General features: G+C 39.6%; 1 protein-coding gene across 8 annotated transcripts in view; it reads right to left on the bottom strand.

Annotated features, from left to right (window-relative positions):
- TNIK (TRAF2 and NCK interacting kinase) overlaps positions 1-23,744 on the bottom strand; it is a 1,728,926-nt gene that overhangs the window by 362,091 nt on the left and 1,343,091 nt on the right. For 5 of the 8 annotated variants that reach the window (XM_044070048.1, XM_044070049.1, XM_044070051.1 and 2 more), the window contains exon 14: positions 18,395-18,481. The exons of the other annotated variants lie outside the window; for them this stretch is intronic. In XM_044070048.1, the coding sequence (XP_043925983.1) occupies positions 18,395-18,481 (87 nt within the window). The remainder of the gene's footprint in view (positions 1-18,394; positions 18,482-23,744) is intronic. 8 annotated transcript variants of the gene reach the window in all.

The raw sequence follows: 23,744 nt of genomic DNA, 5'->3' as shown, positions 1-23,744 counted from the left end.
TCCCTACTCCTACCCGTAACTGTCCTTTACCATATCTATCTCTCCTCACCAGTAGAATGTCACAACTCTTACCCTTAACTGTCCTTTACTATATCAATCTCCTCACCAGTAGAATACTACTGTTGCACTTTTATCTCGCCTTCACTACTACCAAATCACTCCTTACTAGCCTCCTTTCTCTCTATGTTAAATTCATTCTCTCCTAGACTACCTGCCTTATATACATAGCTAGCCAACAATGAAAATAATCTGTTAACAGTATTATTATTGTATACCTGTTTTACATTATTAGATTTTTTTTTGTGTGTATTAGCAAACGTTTTTATTCTTGTAACTTCCATATATTTTGTAACTCTGGAGCTTTTCTCCCCGGGTCTCCACTGAAAAAGGGCCTCGGCCCAGATGGACCAACCCGGTCAACAAATGTCAAATAAATAAATAAATAAATGATGCCAAATAATGAACACTATTTAAAATATCTATTCACAGTGTGATCCATTTATTACCTCTTCCTGCTAACCAGACTATTATTTTTAAACATGCTGAAACAATAATCATGGTAATCTTTATGGAGATAATCACCCATCAGATTTCAACACCAAATGATGTGAATGGGAAGAATAATACTTATACATACAAAGGACATTAATACTTCTGCAAGAACAGGCAAACTCTGTGCCTCCATGTTAATCCTAAAAACATTTTAACTTGTCTTTTAAAATCCTTTGGGTAACAGTTGTCCTACAGACTTCACCAAGTATTTGCATTAATATAAATATGCACAGCTGACTTCCCTAAATTAAGCCCCATGTTTCACTTTTTTCTGCACTGCTCTTCACCAAACATTTTAAATATTTTTTATTCACTTTGTCTTCTACATCTAAGATCTATTGCAGGGAAAGACTTTTGCTATAATCCATACAGTATTTCAAATATTTCTTGTCTTCCAACTTGAACTTTCTTCCAGCAACACTTCACTACTGACAATTCTTCAAGAACACAGCTTAACAAAAAAAATCTTTTTGTTCCAAGTCTTCTAAATTCAGCTTTCAATTGTTGACCTGCATGCATATGCAAGCAATAGCCAGTAGGTGGCATGCATGCATGCAAAAGTATTTCTCAGCATTACAGCTCTACGGTAGTGTTGTCGCCTCACAGTTAGACTTTGCCCGTTCGATTCTCAGTTAGAGCGTCTTCTGTGTGGCGACATGCATTAATGAGCGTTCCTTCGTTGAAGGTTGTGCGTTAGGCCCGGCAAGCCAGCACGTAAAAATCTACTGCCAATCATTAGCGGACCGCAGTTCCGCTGTGGCGAGCCCTAACCGGGAAAAGCCGAAAGACACAAACAGCTCTACAAAAGTCTGACCTAAATCTGTAAATTCTCTGAAAATATAAACTATGTGTATAATTCAGGGCTCAACTCTATTCAGCCAATCAATCAATCAATCAATGAGTCAGTCTTTATTTCCATGTCTGTAGAAAAAGACACGTTAGATGGCCAAATAAACAACTTAACAAAGAAGAACAATCAAAAGAGGATAAGTTAAGGAATCATATGAGGACACAATAAGTAAAAATTAAAAGGGCCCCAAATGAGGTAAGACGTAGGTATATTTTAATTCATCTCATAAAACAAAACAGGAAATTGCATAGCCATAGAGCAATACCATGCTTCAGAAGCATGAATCTGTGCCCACATTACTCAGACCTAAACCTCAGGCTCACCGGCAAACCTAATGCATCTGAAAGGAGTAAATGTAAATGCAGTTGGCTCATCTGGTGGCCTGTGCAGCTCCCCAAATTGTGTCCCCCCCAACTCAAAGTTGAGGAATAAAAAAAAATCCTCTCTTCTGAAACTGTAGCTTGTGTTCTGAAATATGTCTGCTTCAAATGAAAACAAGCCGCTTAATAATTAAATTACCAGACACAAATCACTTTAACACTTCAGATGTTACTGCAGATGCAGTATTCTGGTATTCATTTAGAAAGGTATGATGTTTTCGTGGCTTCCTACATTAATGCCAAACACTGCACTCCTGCACCATTAGCCCTACTGATCATGGCCCCAACAGTTTGACCTGGGGAGGTCACTTTCTTCACCCTACTCTATTTACAACTCTGTCTGTGAAGGGCAGTAGAACACACAAAGCTCTTTCAAGCAGGTAAGACTTTGGTCATGCAGAGCTTCAAACACCATCAAAAGACCCTTACATCTGGTTTAACACTCAACATGGACCTAATGCAAACAAAGAATAAGGGTGATATGGCTACAGCTAAGACTTTGCACAGTACTCCGTCTAACTAAGGGGTTCTACACTCACTACAAGCTATTGAGCTTAGTGTTAGAGAACCCTAGTAAAAGGATGTGACAGATGTCTAGATCCAAGGCCTGCGCAGTTACTTTTAAATCATACGACTGAAGAAAATGTGCTCAACACAGGTAGTACACACGTAGCATTCCAGTATTCCTCACCTGGCGAATGCCAGGCAGAATGGCACACATTCTTAGAGGACTGCTCCAAGATTGTACAACTTGTTCAAAATCTAGACATGATCCCAGTAACTAACAGTGATTAGAGACAGGAGCCGTAGAGAGCTTTAAAATGATAAAAAAGGTCATATGCCTATTAACTAATGCCCACAAAAAACTATCAGATAGGGCTAAGTAAACATATCTCTCAAACTGCAGGCATTAGAAATCATAGCACTGATCCTTAAAAGTCATAGCAGAAAGTTAGAAAGAAGTGCACTTTATAATTTTCACAACAGAAGTTATTTCCATACAAGACTATATATAGTAAATGACGGGGAATCTTTCTTTAAGTTACATGGTATGGTCCCTCAAACCAAGCCTGACTTTATAAGGAAATTAGTCAATCTAGAAGGAGTAAGGCCAAATCTGAGGACCAAAATCATAGTGCTGTGCCTAAACCACAGCAGTTGACAGGTGTGTGAGTAAATTGAATGCTCCAGAAGGAAGAAGTACAGGTGGGCATTACTAACATCAATGTGGTACTGCAGATGCTACAGCTGATAAATTGCTCTAAGGGGGTAAGATGTTCAACCATGTTAAAAGTGGCAGGTAGATCAGGGAGCACAAGTACAGAATAACACCTGTCAGCCATGCCATTAAAAATATCATTAACCACTCTTGTGAGAACTGTCTCAGTGCATATGCCAGCTCAGAAGGTGGACTAAAATGGATCCCAGAATCCACCAGAATTAAGAACAGTCCGCTTATACACCACTTTCTGAATAATCTTTCACTTCCTCCCAAAACTCATCTCTGCTTCTGAAGACAGAAAACAGAATTCTCAACGTTATCCATCTTGAATAATGGAAGAAAGAACATCATTGCATCACCATACAAAACTGTCACTGGCTCCCTATCAAACCTCTTTTTTTCTTAACACTTTAACCTTTAAACATGTTAACAATGCCTATGGCCATCCACCTAAACACACAAATTTTTTTTCTGTAAAGACTCTGCTATCAATTAATCCTGGGGGAGCTCCTTTTTCAAACGTTCCGCTTCAGTCTGGAACATGCTCCCTGACGAATTAAGGCTGAGAGATAATCTACCTTCATTCTGTAAACTGCTAAAATCTCAATTCCATAAGTAATCCAAATATAATTGTTTTAATAACAATGTTTATCTATATACTCTGTAGACCTATTTATTTCAGCTGCTGGTATCTGACCTACAGAAAACTCCTAGAGCGCCTATTTATTACTTACTGTTATAAACCTCTGCAGTTCGCTCATATATTTCCACTGTTATGTTTACATTTTATTGTTAGGCTCCTGTACATCTTGTTCTTATGACTTGATTATGTCTTAAATTTAACCTTTGTTTCCTCTGTCTACATACCAGTCCTCTCTGCTGGTTAATGAACTAAAACAAAAAACTAAAAAAAAAAAAAAATAGATAAAAGAGAAAGTTGCCAATAGGGATTTCATGTTCCAGACCATCTTGATCCAAAGTGAAATTCTTGAGCATTGCTGACCAGTAAGTTATACAGCTCGACATTCTAGAAGCAAGAATTAATTAATCTTCCAAACGATTAACTGAAGCACGCCAACCATTCTGATGTCAATTAAAAGTGCTCAAATCAATCAGCAATAGCAGCTTTTTGATGTCAGGGTTAAATATTAACTAGCAATAAAACAATATGTAATTTTAACTTAAACACTTTATTAAATTGTTTTTGGAATCTAAAACTAAAAGGTAAGTTCGTGGCCTAAATGAGAAATCAACTGCAAGAGTAGACCATTTGGGAGACCTACAGAACGGTAAGTGCCAACTGACCAGTTAATCAATGCCATTTCTACGTGAATAATTTTTAGATCATATTAGTTCTGTACCCCTTGCCAAAATAATGACATCTTCCCTGTCTGCCCCATATATCCATACATCCCAACACAACTGCATTTACTGACAGCGCACATTAACAATGGGTATTTAAATTCTACATATCAATATATTAAACATGTGATATAGGCTTAAATTTCGTCATTTTAAACATCAGAAAGAGAATTCTTTTCTCTCTGCAGTCTGGTGCTTGCCCACTTCCATGACAACTATTCCACATGTGAAGTTCATATCAAGTGGAGAGTTTCTTCCTGCCTATCACAACTCCTCTTAATGTAATCACCCTCATGACTAGTCAGCTCAATACCATATGGAGGACTGCCCCCTTGAATGTCTTTTACTGGGGATCTAGCAAGTTAAAAGAATGAGTGAGAAAAGGCAACTCATAATTAACCCCCATGAAAGAATTCACAAGTGGCAGTGCCTTCCTGAAATTGGTCTGCTGCTCTACTGACCGTATAGTCATGACTCCCCTGTACCACTGTATTAATGCACGTTAACCCTAACCCTGCTCCTTCCCCCCAAGCCTAAGCCTACACCTTAACAAAAACTTGCCCATAACATTCCCACTACACAAGACACAGAAACAAACGTTAACAACACTACGTACACCCTCTTACTTAAGCCTGACCCTAACTCTAAAATATACACATTTGCACTCAAACATATAATACACATACCCCCTCCTATCCCAGAACCTAACCCTGACTCCCCACCCACACATATATACACTCTCACCCACCTGCGATCCTTACTCACCTTTCATGATGAAACAGTCCCTCAATATTTAGAACGTTTGGCTATTGGTAAGTTTCACCCTATCAGTTGTCTATGAAATTAACACAATCAAATATCAAATCGAGGTAAACCATGTATATATACATAAAAGCTAATAACTCTATTTTCTTACAATAATCATTTTCAAATAGACAAAACTTAAATTTGCCGATTCCACTGTTAAATTCTCCTTCTTAGCAATACAGTTAATGATGATTACACACAGAATACCAATTATAAGTGTCTCACATGTTTAACAACCTAGCAATACTATATACAAATTGTACGGTACGGTATTCTTGTCTACTATTCAGCACAGGCACAAATTGCTCATGACGCTGTAATAACCTCCATTTTTTAGGGGACGGAGGAAAACCAGTTGCCATTCGGACATGTAACTCATCTACTCTGTCTTGCTCTCTAGACAAAGCACGCATAAGAATATGTAAATCAGTTGCTCGGAATCCTAGCAAACATTTTAGGCACCTGTGCCAAGCCTCGACAGAGTTTTGGGTACGTGGCAAGTGAAGTTCATTGAGTTCAGACACATTCCAGAATGGGATTGGAAACAGAGGTGGAAATCTAAATGAGCTTGACATCCTAGTTGTAAATTTACGTAGTCTGCAGTGAATGTACCAATCTGAAAAGTATTTCAGCAATTCTCGCCCTTCGACTGGAAAAGACCCTTTCAGTTCTTCAAATGTAGATACTACCTCAGATTCCTGTAAAAACGCTAAAGCCACTAGAGATTTCACACAACATATCGGTATTGTACAGTGCTGCTAATCCCAATCCCTGAACCTTTCACCAGCTATTCTGTCTGAAGTGGAACAGACAAGCTTTATTTTTAGCTCCTGTAACATTAAGCCTAATGCTTTTCAGTGCAGCAACCTCAAAAATCACATAAAATGAAGTGGACATTAGCTTGAAAAACATTTGTGCTGAGTAAATAAAAGACACAGTGCCATAGGAAATTGTAACACTTTAGAGATTTCCTACTCATCAAGGCGTAAAACAATGGTACAGCTTTATTGTAACTACCGCATTTTACCAGTCCATGAATGCTGTACAGCTGTCGACAGGTTACTCCTTTATTAAAAAAGGTTCCATCCATTAACCAAATGGAAGCATTACTCATTTCATGTAAATTATTCACTGTAGTAAACTTGTATACTACACTGTCAGTGCTTTTGTCAGCCATACGCTTGGAAATAAATGATCTCGACTTTAAGGAGTCTCATGAGATCGCTCTGGTATATTCTCTCGTCTTTTTACCCTACTGATACTTTGCAAAAGTGCTTTCCTACTCGGAATATTTTGTACTGCACCTAGTAATGCTGATGCCATTGCCTCATCAACTATTAGACATGGGTTATCCCTGCTGTACTTAGCCCTTACTTTTATATCATTAGAAAGTGCATAGCGTTCCACCTCAGCTGGATTAGCAGAATGCTGATGTGGAACAGACTTTAATAGTTGCTCACCTTCGGTAACTAATAGTAACAGCTCTGCTTTTGCATTTCCAGGACTTCTTTTCCTTACAACCCCAGTAACGTCTGTTTCATCGGCTGCATTCTAGGTGGTACAAATAGCCCTCAGGTTGTAGCATTTCCTTACTTCTCTGTGACAGCATCACTTTGTAAATGTTTCCCACAATTCCTGGTACCAACTTCCGAGATGTCCGCCATGATTCCATCTTAGCGTATGTTTGTGCCAAAAGGGACATTGTCTTTTAATACATGTGTACCGCAAACTACACTGTTTTGCTTGTAATGTAGTCAGGATGTCAGGCATCAGTTACATGGTCAAATGTATTGTCGGTAATTCCATATTGCAGTCATTTAGTCTCGGTAAAGTGGGTGTCGGTAAATCGGACGTTCGGGCATCTAACGTAGACCCATATATATATATATATATATATATATATATATATATACACACATACATATACATATTTCTATATCTATATATATATATATATATATATATATATATATATATATACACACACACACATACACACACACACACACACACACACACACACATATATATATATATATATACACACACACACACACACACACACACAGACATAACTATATATATATTTTATATTACATTTCTGCACTGCAATTATCAGAAACTAAATAATGAATATACTTGTTCACTTTTGACATAGTGTAATAGTTGCACTGTTTGTCAAAATGTTTGGTAAAAATGTATACCACTGCCAGGGGAATTGAGGGATAAAACTGTTACTACATTCCAGGCAACCTAAGTTCAACTACCAACCAGGGTATTTGATGGCACTGGTAGGAAGGATGAGTGGGCCCATTCTAAGGAGGGAAGGAGGATCCTTCCACACACACACACACACACACACTGCCACTACTCCATGGAGGAGGTATGCAATGCAGACGGTTGACCTTGGGAGGGTATTAAGATCACCAAGTCACAGACAGGTGTCAGTTTTCACAGTGAGTGTGCAGAAGTGTGCACTCAAAGTGGGAACAAGGGGAGGGCACTGTGGACCACTACAGTTACATGGTTGCACAGTTACGTGGTTTGTTTGCCTCTCCTCTCTGCAGAGGTGAGGCTAGCAATTCCAGTGCTATCAATAAAAGGGTGTCAGCAGGATCAGAATGCACTGTCATGGTAGTCTGAAAAAGGACTCCCCATACACAGGTCTCACCTTGTTTCTGGGTGAAATATTTGGATCAGAGGCATGAATGGACACACTAACTGAGTGAAGGCTTGATAATAATCAGGCATTGGGGAAAACAACCTCAAAAGATGCAACTTGAATGTGTGACTTGTCTCTAGGAATTATTTAATGTGACTTCCAGGTACTGCTGGGATGATCAGGTAAAATGCAGACCCAACAAAGGTAGCAATATTATACGTTATACCAGGTTTCTTTACTCTGATAGCTATGTTACTTTAAGCACTGTTTTTTAACATTTGGGACAAGCAATCAACATCTCATTCAGCCTATTAGTTATTTATTAGTGCTTTCCTATAAGTGAATCAGTTATTGGACACCTAAACATATATAACTATGCACACATATTACTGCTCAGTTGTGAAATTCTTCACTGGAAGGGTGGCATGTATATTTTGTTTGTTTAAGTGGATGATAAAGTAGGATAAATTGTTTCTTCTCTCTGCAAGCAGAAGCTTTTAAGAATATTTCAAAGTGTATCTCAACTTTTAGCAAAGTCACTTTATGTTTATTAGTTACTGTTTAGGGCGATAAGTAGACAATACTTTGGCAAATGCTGCATGTCTACCTACCATTTGTCTGGCATCATATCTGACCCCTTCCTTACCTTGTGGGCATTTAACCCATATAGTGGCTTCATACTGTTCTTTTTTAGACTGAGCCAGTACATGGGTCAACTGACCACCAAGGACTCACTGATAACACCACTCTGTAGTTTAGTTCCAGGGTGGATACCAGAATCGTACTACAGGATGAGGTTCTCTGAACTTATAACTGAGCAACCATGGAGGTCACATTTTGCACTGTGGTCTCATCTCAGATTGATTTACCAAGCTAGATCATATAAGGAAAGTAAAGCTCCAGACAACACAACTATCTTCACTTTTCACACCATGGACTGTACTACAGTTAACTATAAGCACTTACTCTGTGTTTACTTACATGATGCAGTGTGGTTGGAAGTTATTTTTCGGATGGGGGGCAAATGATCAAATGCAAAAATGTAGCCTTATCACTCAGGCAACTCCCTAGAGTCTGCACCCAGCCTTATTTTCCAACCTATATTAGTGCAAAGTACAAACACTACAAACAAGGTTATTTGTTCCACTGTATAGATGATCTTGGTCTTATCTGCACACATGCAGACACCGCAACACAAGTGAGCAGGTTAGTTTTCCCTTTATGTGGACATGGTGAAGCTGCTGCATTCTTGTCCTTAATCATATAAAGAACAAGGCTGTGTTGCCAGGGAACAAAATATTGTGATAAGAGAGGATATCTTTTCAGGATAAGCTTTGCTGCTGGAACACCTACAGTTACAACAAGAAACATTAAGCATGTAGGTGTTACTGAAGAATACAGTTGCCTCTGACCTTCATTGCAAGCTTACTCGCCCCAAACTTAACCAGCTATTCTTAAGTCAAAGCAACAATTACTCAGCACTTTCTGCTGTCTGACATACTAACCAGAGATAACCTCCACCAGTTTCTAACAATGCTGAGGGGCAGACATGTTAAGCCATAAAAAGGACTGTCAAAATTCATTACCAGTACAACTCAGAGTGCCAGAGTGTATGCAAGTTAATGTGGCAGCATAGCCAGCTTTAGGTACCAGCAAACCCTGCGGTCGCTGGGGGCCCCAACCACAGCAAGTTAGCTTATCTTGATATTTTGTAACATGTCTGTTAAACCAACAAAAGCTAGTACAGCAATCTTGTATACTTAATAAAACAGGTGGGTAATAATTTTGATTTGTATCTTTAAAATTCAAAGAAAGATATCTCTGGTTATAGTAACAGTGTTTTACCAAGTAACTGGCTTCACAATTCCATTAAATATTTTACCACTGACATAGTGCCCCTGGGTTAGTTAAACATTACTTGTGGATATTCTCTCCACTAAAACTAACAACATAGTCAGCTTTAGATACCTGCAGTACCTGTGGGTTGCAGAGGGGCCTTAATCATCCTTGACTGTGTGGGGGCACCACAGAAGCTATTGCTGGATGGGGAAAAAATAGGAAAAAAATGTATTTATTTCCTGATTAAGTGCTTTAACGTGAACAGGCATGTGATATAACCCTGTTAGGATAAAGTTGATAATGAACATGAGCAATTTAAGCACTAGAGAGATTAGCAGCCCAGAGTGCCTAATGTCAGTGCAAACTTACTACTTCCAATATAAAGGGATGGTTTTCTTTTTCAGGGAATTTTATAAATACTGGCAGAACACCAGATACTATAATTCACAACTTTTTTGGTGAAGAATTCAGTGCAGTGCCAAAAATAACAGCTGAGTAAAGGCTCAAAATCAGGGACACATTTTTAATATTACTTTAATTCACTTAAAAAGTTAATAGAACAACACCTTTTGTATCAACATTCATTTTTGGACTATAAGAAATATAAAACTGTGATGTCTGAATTTATTGACTGTCTGTAATCCTGAATAATTTACCAGCAAATCAAACTTTTTTGAAAGACAAAGCAGAATTATAAGCAAAATCAGGAAATGTCTATGAAATTGGCTACTGTGACAGCTATACATTACTCCTCAGTGAGGTAAATAAAAGTGGCTTACCCCTGCTGCTGTATGATGACTATTACAAAGCAGTCACTGATATTGTGTTGCAGTACCAGTGTTGCACAATGTATTGCTATTTGATGAAATAAGAGCAAAACTAGTACTGCTATTGCGTGTGTGTGTGTGTGTGTGTGTGTGTGTGTGTGTGTGTGTGTGTGTGTGTGTGTGTGTGTGTGTGTGTGTGTGTGTGTGTGTGTGTGTGTGTGTGTGTGTGTGTGTAAAATATCACTGAGTTTATCTGTGCATACAGCCAATAATGCCAGGACACGTGCACTATTCTTCTGGGTATCATCAAAATGCAGCTAACAAGTAATTACATTTCAAAAGTAAGGCATAAAATATATCACAGAACAGTCAGACACTTAGATCTTCTCAGAGTCTTGTGGCCTCCACTCCCCAGACTGCATAAAAGGATACAGAGGGCTCCATTAATCATCCTTAACTCTGTGGGGGTCCCCACAAAAAGCTGTTGCTGGCTGGGCAAAAGTGAGGTGAAAAAACATATTCATTTTTTTTAATGGGCTCTTTATGCTGAACAGGGCTGTGATATGACCCTGTTAGGAGAAAGCTGATAATAGACTCTGTTGTCAACTACACCCATTCTAAAACCAGCCTTTCTCAGATGTGTGTGTACAGAAAGCTGTTGTAGGTTATGTGTGGGTGGGTGGTGGTGGGGGGGGTGGGGGATTGTGTGGTTATCGCTTCTTTAATTTTTATCACAGTCAAAACCTTAGAGGTATTTGGGCTGAGGACAGTGTGAACATTGTTTGTTTTACTTTTCTCCCAAACCTCAACACTGTACAAAGAAGGTTACTATAGCTTGTGTAGGGGCAGTGTACTTTCTAGGGGCAATAAAGCAGAGTACATTACTGGAATGATTATTTTTTCAGTTTTCTCACAATCACACATCAGGCACATAAACAGGTGGCTGCCTTTGGGGGTCAGGAGTGATGAGTGAGGAGGTGTGCTATGTATATGTGTATCAGCAGTTACTTGAAATACATGACTGTGCCAATTTCAACCTCTGTTTTCATTTCAGTCTGACACCAGAGGGATGTATTGGCCGTGACAATCTTTTGGGGAGTTAGAGAAGCAGGCAGTATTCCCAGATAAGACATGTGTACACTCATACAACATGTGGCTTGCTAGTTTATTGAGAATTACTATTTTGTCAACTTTGAACATTTAAAAAAAAAAAAAAAAAAAAAGGGTTTGGCATAATGGTTAAGGTGCTTACCTTAGAAGCACAAGGTGCAGGGTTTGATTCTCACATGGGGTAATTGGCTAGGCTTAAAATGGCTCCCGAGGACAGTTAGCCTAGTACTAATTTATGGGTTGGGAGGGTGGCGTAATGGTTAAGGTGTTTGCCTTGCAAGCACAAGGTGCAGGGTTTGAGTCTCACAAGGGATAATTGGCTAGGCTTAAAATGTCTCGCAAGGGCAGTTAGCTTAGTACTAATCTATGAACCTAAGCCTTGGGCACAACTTATATCTTCCTTGAAAGAAAATAATATGAGTGAAATTCTTTTCTTACACATGATTTTTGTTGGTGCCACCATTAAACGGTTGGGACAGTGCTCTAAAATGCACCCCAGAACATCTGTAACCATATGACTTCTTGGGCCCTGGCTTATTTGAGTTATTTCCTACATGGTTATTACTGTGCTGGGTTGGCCAGGAAAAATATGTTGAAAGGATGCAAGGAAAACTAAAGCTGAATAACAACAATGAATCTCTTTCCTTAATTATAATTTCTGTTTAAGCCATTATTAAAAAAAGATGAAGAGTAAGACAAAATGCGAGGAAAAATAAGAAAAATGTAATGTGCTTGGTATGACGAACCCAAGATGGGGAGAAACAGAGGAGGACTGGAGGCTGTATGTGTGTGTGTCGGGGGGGGGGTTAAAAGCTGGCCTATGCCACCATTTCACCTAAGTCCAGACCTGTACAGATTGTTGTAATGTATCATTGTTGCAACTAAATGCCAGTAATTGTAAATTTCCCTTTCTGAAATGGGCCAACATAGTATGATCCACAGACCTGTTGTAATGTAAGAACATTATAGCTACAGCTCTGCCTGTGCGTACTACTCCTAGTTTGCAGTATGATCTAAAAGGTTGCTTAGGATGGGTGGCAGTGAAACAGTGACACTTAGACTAGAAGTGCCTATGAGGCCCGCAACTTGACATTTGCTGGGGGCCCCTAAAATGCTAACACCGGTCCTGTGTGGCAGGAGTTCAAAAACATGATTAGCACTATACAGCTGAACTCTGCACGCAAGATGCTTTGTAAGAATGGATATAATGCCAGTTAATACTTTGCTGCATAAAAGAGAGCTCAGGTTATCTTCCAGCTTCCAACTACAAGTCACTCACATCTGTAACAAGAGCAGGGACTCTTCATTCTCTTGCTACATACTTACACCAAGGAACAAACAGCTTTACTTTATCACAGCATCTGCAATATCCTCTAAACTGAAAGCTTTCCACCTTCCTAGAACATGCGTCAGTGATTCAAACTTTAATCGGGTTTTTTATATCCTTTTCATACACTGTGCTGCTGAAGAGTGCATACAGCAATGAAGTAGTTGTTACATCACTCTGATTGATCTCTATGCCACAATTCTTTTCCTGGTACTTTTCCATTAAAGCCCTACCAGTTTGCGCTGCTCTATTTTGCTGGTATTTCAGTAGTGGACACAAGTGTTTGTGTGACAAGTACATCTGTACAACTGACAAACAAGTTTGTATTGTTAGGTTAGGTGTACAGTACCATTTTGTCATTGCAGAAATAACTGAAGTCCACCATTAAACCCCTACCAGTTTACACATATTTCACCCAGAAGCAAATAAGGTTTTCTGTAGGCATATTTCAAACATACAAGTTCCCACTTTTTCTTTGGGTTTACAAGCATTAAGCATGTGAAAGAGTAATCAAAGCTGTGGTTTTCTGTCATGTAATCACAGCTGTGAATGTTATGAGTGCCATGGATGTTATGCTGTGGGATTTGCCAAGAGATGAAGAAGCAGTTATTAGATTTATTCAAGAAAGAGGGATTCTTCACAAAGAAATATTGTGTTCCAATAATCACCTCATGAAATTGAAATGTACCTCTAACCCCAAATGCCATGAAGAGAAAGGTCTCTGAACACAGACATGGTTTTATAGATCCCACATCCCTTTTGTAACTGCTATACGATTCATTTATTTATGGTGTCTTGAGTTGACATCTGTTGAGTTTTGCCAAGTACAGCTTCAACTTAATCCAACACAACGGTGGATTGGAATAATTACCTCAGAGAGGTACGTGCCAATTCCTTGTTTTCTCATCCCAATGCGAAAATAGGTGGCCCAGACACAGTTGTGGAGATTGATGAAAGCTTATTCATGCAAAGCAAACATAACGTAGGTAGGGTTCTACCCCTACAATGGGTATTTGGAGGTGTGCGTCAGGAAACTAATGAATGCTTCCTTGTTGCTGTTCCCGACCAATCTGCAGAAATGTTACTGTCTGCAATACAGGACGATGTAAAAGATGGAAGTACTATATTCTCTGACTGCTGGAGAGGATATAAGTCTGAGGAGTTGGAAGCCGCCGGATACCAGCATTTCACCATGAATCACTCATCATTTTGTTGATCCAGACACTAGGTGTCATACGTAAAGTGTGGAGCAGGTTGTGGGGAAGTGCAAAGTGGCTCAATAAATGTCAGACAGGTACTGCTCGGCATCCTTTACAGTCTTATTTGATTGAATTCATGTGACGTTGCATGCATGGTAAAGGAGAGATGTTCTCTGCAATGTTAAATGCCATTGTTTGTTACTTTCATGCGAGTTAGTGTTACAGTGCGATGTTTACTAAGTACTGCTCTGATTCCTGTTCAATGTGTTACAAAACCATTGCATGTGTTTTTGATCCCTGTTCCATGAATTAAATGTCATTGCTGTTACTCTGTTCCATTAATTAAATGTGTGACATACACGAAAAATAGCTTCTTTGTGTACTTCTTTTAACATCACATTTGTCAGTCCTGTATGAATGAGAAAATAGCGTCGAAACACAGCAGCGTGAAGACGTGGTAGGGGTTTAACAGAAAAGTACATTTTCCCTTTTAGCACTCATTACCAAGTCAGTGACCTCTACATCTTGAAATAAATCAGTGACCACTACATTTTGAAAGAGTCTCCAGAGGTCAGCAGTGGCTCACATAAACCTGACCTTACTGCAGAGGTGTAGCTAGATATTACTGCACCTGGTGGTGTCCTCTAACATAGACAGAGCACAACGGTGCTCAGTTTTGTTAACAAATGCAATATCAACATTTATTTCTAGATGCCGGAATGCAGAGAACAGTGATTAGGATTAGCCAATCATGCACAGTAACAATTTGTGCCAGGGACAACTGCCTCCTTTCTCCCAACCAAGCTATACCACTGTCTTAGTTCTCCATGAGTATTACTTATGATTTTTCAAACCAAAGATTAAAATGGTCACAAACACAAATCAATTAATAAAAATGATAAACTGTCCCAGCAAAGCTAGAGTCTTCACTGTGTAATACTTAAGTCTCCTGTAGTAGAGGCCCATGGGATATATCTTATGCTGAGCTGCAGTGCTGAGCTCAGAAAAAGAGCAAAACATGGCATGTCTATAACTAGAGAGGGTTGGGTTTATTGGCCTGAATGCATCTTAGATATAAAAATGAATGTAAAACATCATCAGCATTCAGAAGCCATGTCACTTAAACACTTGTATGTCCTAAAGGGCTCATTTACATATATCCCATGGGCATCCACTACAGAAGGTTTAAGGTATTACACAGTGAAGACTCTGGTTTTGCTGGGTCTTTCTTTTAGGTTTTATTAAATTATAGCTGTGATACTGTTATTTACAGGATTTTCTGACTGGATAACTACTTCAAAGTTTGCTACTTTCTATGTAATACTAATCCTGTTTACAACTGAATCCTCTGATCATTTTGTAACCTACTTTCCTCTACACTGACCGTTATCTCATAGATTCTTATAAAAAGACATCAGTAATACCAGCTGCAGCCAAAACACACTTCCTGGATTCATTATTACTTTATACCTATTACATGTTGAAACGTTCAAGCCTTTTGTTAACTTTTATCAATATCATTCTATAGTTCTGCTTTCAGCTTTTTCTCACAATGTCCTGCTTTCAAAGCACACTACCGAGTTGATGTTATTTAGTTTACAGACATAAATAAATTACATCAAGCACTGCTTTTTATTGGGCACTGAATAAATAGTCATGCTGAATAAAATTGCACTTTTGAAGCGTACAGCATGTACAGTACCTTGTACTCCCATGGAGTTTGAGGAAAACTCAGGTAATCAGTAAACATTTACAATTATGTCATCAGATATACAGAGTGACTGCAGTACTTGGCCCTTCTAATGCCATAAAACTTTATGGCCATCAGATATTAACCGCAGTTACTTTGGTTGTTTTGTACTCCTACATAAAAATGTAACAAATGTTCTGATGCAGTATTGACAATAGACTTAAGATAACAGTACCTCCCGAAGTTAAAGCCTTATGCTGTCTGTTACAGACTCACTATTATTTTCAAATGTATGACATGGCGCTTCTGACTTGAACTTCACATGCTATACCTCTCAACTGTACAGATTTTTGCTTCATATTTTTGGTCCATTTTTCAGAAAATTGTGGTTTTCTGGCAAATTAATCACACATTATTAAAGACTGAAGTTCATAGGTTCATAGATTAGTACTAAGCTAACTGCCCTTGCGAGCCATTTTAAGCCTAGCCAATTGTCCCTTGTGAGACTCAAACCTTGCACCTTGTGCTTGCAAGGCAAACACCTTAACCATTAGGCCACCCTAAGTTAGAAAATAATTACAGACATTTGAGTTTCAGACTTCAAACCCTTCAAAAAATTCATGCTAATGCAAAATATTTTATTCTATCAACTTTCTAAGTTTGTAAAAACAATATTTAAAAATTGTCCCTATTTTTTGCCCTTTGTCCCACTTTTACTTATAGCTTTGCCCAGATTTCTTACTCTGAGGTTGAGAGGTATGGTGCTAGAGGATTAAAGCAATGGAGTGAAAGGGGACTTTACAGTGCTTTCCTAGTCAAAAGGAAGCAACACACCCATGTAGAAAAATCACTTCAGATCTACAAGCATGAACTGCTAATGAAACCACAGGTAATGTATCAGTTAACCTGAATAGTTGGTATCAATAAATTAAATAGAAAACAGAACAACCGGTAAGACATATCTAAAACGGAAAAAAGTACCTGACATACTCCCCTATTCACAGATCAAGCAGCTCTGGTACCTCTCAGCTTAATGCTGGATGAATTCTGGCCAAACAAGATAGAAAAGAATGTCAGATGTTGCCTATATTTTGTTGAGTGGGCAATCATATGGACACTTCTTGTCCAGTACTGGGAAACTAACACTTCTAAGTAAGATGTGATTTTTTCAATCTGTTTTATATTTATTGGTTTTAATTATGCTTAACAAGTTTGAATGTTTTGCTTTCACTATGAAGCATCACCTCTCTCAGTATAATTTCATCTTCCATTTTATGTATCATTAAGCTGACACTGTTACTTGGTATACAAAATCTTTTAGTAGCTATGCATATATTCTATATAGTTGTTTGTTACACAATCTTCAAAGTTTTCCCATTCAGTTATGTAGTTTATTACTTTGAATCTAATGGTAATGGTTCTGTAAAATGATAAAACGTTTTGGACAGAAAGGTTCCTAAGAATAGACTGCCTGATCTTTCATAAGTACATAGGTAGATATCTGGTTGGTGTTAAGCTACTACAGCAAATCAAGCTATTAGCACAAACAGATGATTTAGCTCTGATTTTATACACCATGGGTGAAGAAAAACATTTCAATAAAGATTTGGAGACTGTCTCAGCATTGTCTTCCAATGACAAAAATATGACAACGTCATAATCAACATAGCCAGACAGCTACTCAAAATATGTACATACGACCTATGACATTTGATCTTCAAAACAATAGTACAGAAGGTGGGCAGGAAACACGAGCAATGAGCAGTCTCTTCTTCAGTTTGTAAGGGACAAAAGTGAACTATTGCAACTCCTGGGTGGTTCCTTCACATAAAATATTAGAAAGTGAAAGTGCAGTCACTGTGGCCTGAATGGCCGCCTTTTCTTTCTTTTCATGGCTACATACGTGTACAAGAAACAACTGACAATGTGTTAAATGGAGGCCTACCTATGTCACTGACTACATATACTGCATTGTGCTTACTCCAATAGCTTTTTCCAGTTATGAAAAATGTAACTTCTCTGTTGCAATGCAGTCTTTGGATAGGAATAAGTTGTAGTTACAGCCAGTCTCAGTTGGTCTGAAATCTTAGCAGGCAGAAAAATGAAATCATCTATGTACACAAGTGGAAACAAGTTGCTGTGTGTGCATGTGTCCACACATATGTGAAACAAACTGAGAAATGCATGTGTACGCACACATGTGAAACAAACTGAGAAATGCATGTGTCCGCACACATGTGAAACAAACTGAGAAATAAGAGACAGGTTTATAACATTATAACTGTTTATATTTTCAAAAGGGACTCCTGAGGAATGCAGATGATGCACTGTTTTTCCCTGATGTCTTAGCCATGCCATACTTTGATTTCTCAACAAATGCAGCATTTTGTGACTATACTGGTGTATACCTGAATGCTTGCAAATTCCTATTTCACTACACTTCCACTTGCTACAAATATGTTAATATTATACATACAGTATTGCAGGAGGTACACAGACAGAATGGCACAGACTGCATGCATACAACAACTACGTTAAACAGGCACAGTCCTTGTGCATGCAACAGATACACTGAACATACATTATACGCATGCAGCAACTATTTTAAAATGTAGCATCCTCATTACCAGAAGTAAAGCTTGTTCCTGCAGTAGTTGTTGCTGCAGGATTTCTAATTGTCTCTGCTCTTCCTCTAACTGACGTCTGATATATTCCTGGGAATACAAGCAACACGGAACCAAAAGAAGCGTGAGAGGAAGGAAAAGATAGTAAAGATAAGACAAGTGCAGTGACCCAAAGTGCAAGAATTATAGAGAGAAGGAAAAGGGAAAACAACATTTTACAAGCAGAGAAGCATTTTTATATTACTAAGACCTCACACAAACAGCATAATCCCACGCCAGTTAATTGCAAGAACTCATTTAGCAGGCTACATACGTGGACAAGAAACAACTGACAATGTGTTAGTCACAGTTCAAGGCTATTAAAAATGTAAAAACTTACAGTCTGAGATTTTGTACATCCAGTAGGTGAAGTTAAAATAAAAAATGACAACAAAGTGACTATACATATATGTGTGTGTGTGTGTGTGTGTGTGTGTGTGTGTGTGTGTGTGTGTGTGTGTGTGTGTGTGTGTGTGTGTGTGTGTGTATTTAGAGGAGATAAAAGCACAAATTTACTTGATGAACCTAGGTACCCCTACCTGGTCATCAGAAAAGTGGTGTAACTAGCTATTCTGGTGCTGGTTGCTGTCCCCTGATCTGGCATTTCTGAATGCCAGAAATGCACTAAAGATTGATCAGACTAGCATAGCATTTGCTGACTACACTGCCTAACACTTTGTTCTTATGGAGGCTATTCCCTAAATCCCATCCTAGTTAGACCTCAGTACCAAAAGGGGGTAAAAACTAATAGCAGTACACAAAAAAATGGAACCTTGAATTTGGGGGAGATTTTAGACCCACTAAGAAAATTTACCAGGCAGCTTTAAGGAGCACTTACATTTATGATGTTCACTTAACTCAGTCACTGAAAGGAATGGAATAAATAAGTATACAATGAGCGGAGCTTTACTATGAAAAGAAGTAATACAGCATGACAGTAGTAATAGGAATAAATCTCCAAGGGGACCAGACAGTCCACACCACATTACATCCCATAAGAATACCATTCCCAGTCCTTGGCTGCTGCTGCAGAGGAAATGCACTACTGGTGACCCGGAACTGATTAGAACCTTGGAGGCCAGAAGGTTAAACAAGAGGGGAAAGCTTGAGAGGCTGACAGCCAGCTCACCTGTCTCATGGGAGCAGAAGTAAGAACCATCAGTGGCTGTAGCAGTCTCAAGTGGAGACTATATTCATATACGTGTAGCAATGGGGCAGGTAAGGCATTCTTACTTATATATGTAACAATGGGGCAGGTAAGCCATTCTTACTCTGCATTTATGGACATGTGCATGTTCCAAATGCCAGTGCAAGCTACCCACTTAGTGATTCTTAAGGCACATCAGAAAAGCCATATGGTAGCATGGATTATGGTGAACTAGAATGATGTCTCCTCTCTGCTTCCTTGATGATGGACAGTGCATTCCCTTGCTAAGTCCCCTAGCAGACAGCCATGAACAGGGGTAAGGCAGCTGGTCACGGTGAGGGACCTAGACATTAAGGGGCAGTCACAATAGGCAATAGCTGAAACTTGGTACTGTAGTTTCCTTCTCATTCCTACCTTAAGTTATCTACTAAATGTAATCATATAACACTGCCCTGCTGTTTTCTAACAATTTGTGCAGAGACCAAAATAAATGACTAATACTCGGCCTACTAAATTATATAGATTTTTTTTTATTACTTGGACATGTGCACTCTTTACTCAGTGCCACAACAACACTGCATCATTCCTGCAATATCTAACTGACTGGATCACTGGGTAAGCACCTTGTGCGGCCATAAGTTGGCTTCTATGTACATTGAAGTTATATGAATACAAAATCTTACTTGACAATGCTTAACCAGTGATACATGAAATCCATTCTCCCTCTGAAGGATGAAAGGCATCAGCATTCTTTGACCATGCTTTGATTCCGGTCACAGCAGCCAGTCATGACATGTCCTGCATTACCAGCCAATATTACTATAACAACTAAACTTTTTATTTTCGGTCATTTGAAATTAACTACAGTTATGAAAAGGTAACATTTATGTAAAAAAGGTAACAGAATATGTGTAGTTAACTTCTTAGCTAATTACAGAAATGGACCTTTGCACAGGATTTAACATTTAAATACATTTAATTATGTTGTGACTTTTCACAAGACTTCTCTAGAAATCTCAAGTCTCCACACTTTCAGTGACATGCCTCTTTTGGCAAATGCATAGCATGCCAGTACCAGGTATAAGGGGTAGCATAGCATGCCAGTACCAGGTGTAAGGGGTCGCATAGCATGACAGTACCAGGTATAAGGGTAGTATAGCATGTCTGTACCAGGTATAAATGGTAACATAGCATGCCAGTACCAGATATAAGGGATAGCATAACATGCCATTACCAGGTATAATACGTAGCATAGCATGCCAGTACCAGGTATAAGGGGTAGCATAGCATGCCAGTACCAGGTAAAAGGGGTAGCACAGCATGTCAGTACCAGGTATAAGGGGTATCATGGCATGCCAGTACGAGGTATTAGGGGGCAGCATAGCATGTCAATACCAGGTATAAGGGGTAGAATAGTATCTCAGTACCAGGTATAAGGGGTAGCATAGCATGCCAGTACCAGGTATAAGGGGTAGCATAGCATGCCAGTACCAGGTATAAGGGGTATCATAGCATGCCAGTTCCAGGTATTAGGGGTAGCATAGCATGTCAGTACCAGGTATAAGGGGTAGCATAGCATGCCAGTACCAGGTATAAGGGGATTAATAGCATTGCACACTCATCACATAGTCTCACTAAATCTACACCACCAAAATCCACACATAGTAACACAAAAACATTTGCGGAGGCTCTCAAGGCTCTCAATAATAATCTGTCTAAGCAACAGAGACCTCCAAAGCAGAAGCGCAAGCAACCTCCATCCCCCAACATAATCCAAATGACACACAGCCCACAGACTCAGTGTGCCACTCAAACACAGCCAATAAGGCAAAACAACGTACCCAACACTTTAGTCATAGGTGACTCTATAGTCAGGCACACTGATGTCCCACTCACCAGGCTAAACAAGGAGAAGGTTACTATCAGCTGCCTGTCGGGTGCCAGGATCCGCCACATAACCCACGCACTCAGGTCACTCCACAACAATTACAAATATGACTCTGTCATTGTCTATGTTGGTGTGAATGACCTGAGATGTACCTCCCTGGACTATATGAAGAGAAACATGGAAGGGCTCTCCGATCTTGTAGCCCAGGCAGGTATGACCCTAGCCCCGAGTAGCATTCTGCCATTGCCCCGAATGATACTGCAGTACAAGGACAAAATGATTAACTTCAACAATTGGCTAAGCTTCTAGTGTCATTCTAAGGAGATCCAGTATCTGTCTGCTTGGGATGACATGGTCGACAGACCACGATGCTTTGCCACAGATGGCCTGCACCTGTCACCCCTGGGATTCCAGATACTGGCTAAGGCTCTTGCTGCCCCTATAGTGCCTTTTTTAGGCAAGGTTCAAATAACAAATTCACCATCGTAACAGGAACAGGCAAGCAAAAACTGAGGGTAATACTACTCAATGCTAGAAGTCTAAATCTCAAAATGCACTCACTCGAGGCACTCCTTAAAATGGAGAACATCGATATCTGTGCAGTGACTGAGACCTGGTTCAAGGCTCCAGAGAGCACTCCTGCACTACCAGGCTATAACTCATACTACACTTTTCGGCCATGTAACCTGGACCGAAACACCAAAGGCGGAGGTGTATCCATATTCATTAAGGATATCCACACCTCCAGGCTAGTTGCTCAGCATAATGCATCCGAGGTTATTCAAGTGCAACTAACTCTGGGCAAAACTGCAATCCAAATTGTAGCTTGCTACAGATCCCCCACCATGCCCCAGGATTCCCACTCCTCTTTTCTTTATGTACTAGAAAATATTAGGGTTCAACCAAGCACCCTAATAATGGGTAACTTCAACTACCCCACCATTAACTGGGAAAACTACTCGGGTACCAACTCTTTAGATCAACGCTTTCTGAATTCATAAACTCCAATGCCCTGGATCAACTTATCCACACCCCCACCAGGGGCAACAATATCCTAAACCTACTCATTACCAACATGAGTGACCAGTGTTCCACACCCGAAGTCAACTCCTCGTTGGTCCGATCCAACCATAAGCTAATCACCCTTGATATCCACATCCCGCCCCCACCCCCATTAAGGAAACCACGGTAAAACATTTCTCCAAAGCCAACTTCATGCTTCTTAAGACAGAAGTGGTGAACTTCATGACACCCATGCAGATGGACAATACAGTTACAACTGCTGAATCCTACACAAATGCACTCTATAAGCACTTACACGAGTGCATGGATCGTGCTATCTCAAACAGAACCAAGATGCTATCCTCCAAAAAAAGGAAGCCAATCTGGTGGTCCCCTGCCATAAACAAACTGTACAACAGAAGGAAGAAACTGTTGCAAAAGAGAGCAAAATCCCAAAAGTGGAGGAGCTCCATGGTCAGCTTAAGTAAGAAGCTGAGATCCCTTATAAGATCCTCCAAAGCTAGCTATGAAAACAAAATCACCACTAATAAAAAGGATAATGACAATGCATTCTATAGCTATATCAAGAATCTCCATGGCAACACCCAGACCTGCTCTGAGTTACAGCACAAAGGCACGGAAATTACAAAACTAACTGATATTGCCAACATCCTGGCAGACAGATTCAGTGCTAACTTTAACCCCCCCCCCCCCAAAGGGCCCATATCTATACAGGAAGAATGCAGAGTCCCCGTAATCACAACTACGCAAGTAAAAGCTGCACTCTCTAAAGCCAAAAACACAGCATCCATGGGACCGGACAACATCCCAGGCTGTGTTTTACACAAACTTCAGAATGAATTGGCTCCCACTTAAGCACCATATTCAATAATAGCCTTGCATCAGGCTTTGTGCCCACTGAATGGTGCACAGCAACAGTTATCCCACTCCACAAAGGGGGAGCCACCACTGATCCCGGGAACTATCGACCTATTAGCCTGACAAGCCTGGTTTGCAAGGCCATGGAATGTATCATCATGGAACTCATAAACAAAGACATTGGTAACCTCCAAACTCTGGATCCCACCCAGTTCGGGTTTGTGAAAGGAAAATCATGCCTTCTGAACCTGATCGACTTCTTTGAGGCAGTCACCAAAGCCGTAGATGAGGATAAGGTGGTTCACACAGCCTATCTTGACCTCGCCAAGGCTTTCGTCACCATACCCTATTCTGGAATTATAGCTAAACTCACTAAACTAGGTACGAATCCCTGCGTC

The sequence above is a fragment of the Protopterus annectens genome, chromosome 4.part1 (assembly GCF_019279795.1).
Source record: "Protopterus annectens isolate FY-2018-M chromosome 4.part1, PAN1.0, whole genome shotgun sequence".
NCBI classification, from domain to species: domain Eukaryota; kingdom Metazoa; phylum Chordata; order Ceratodontiformes; family Protopteridae; genus Protopterus; species Protopterus annectens.
This window is presented reverse-complemented; position numbering and strand designations above follow the sequence as displayed.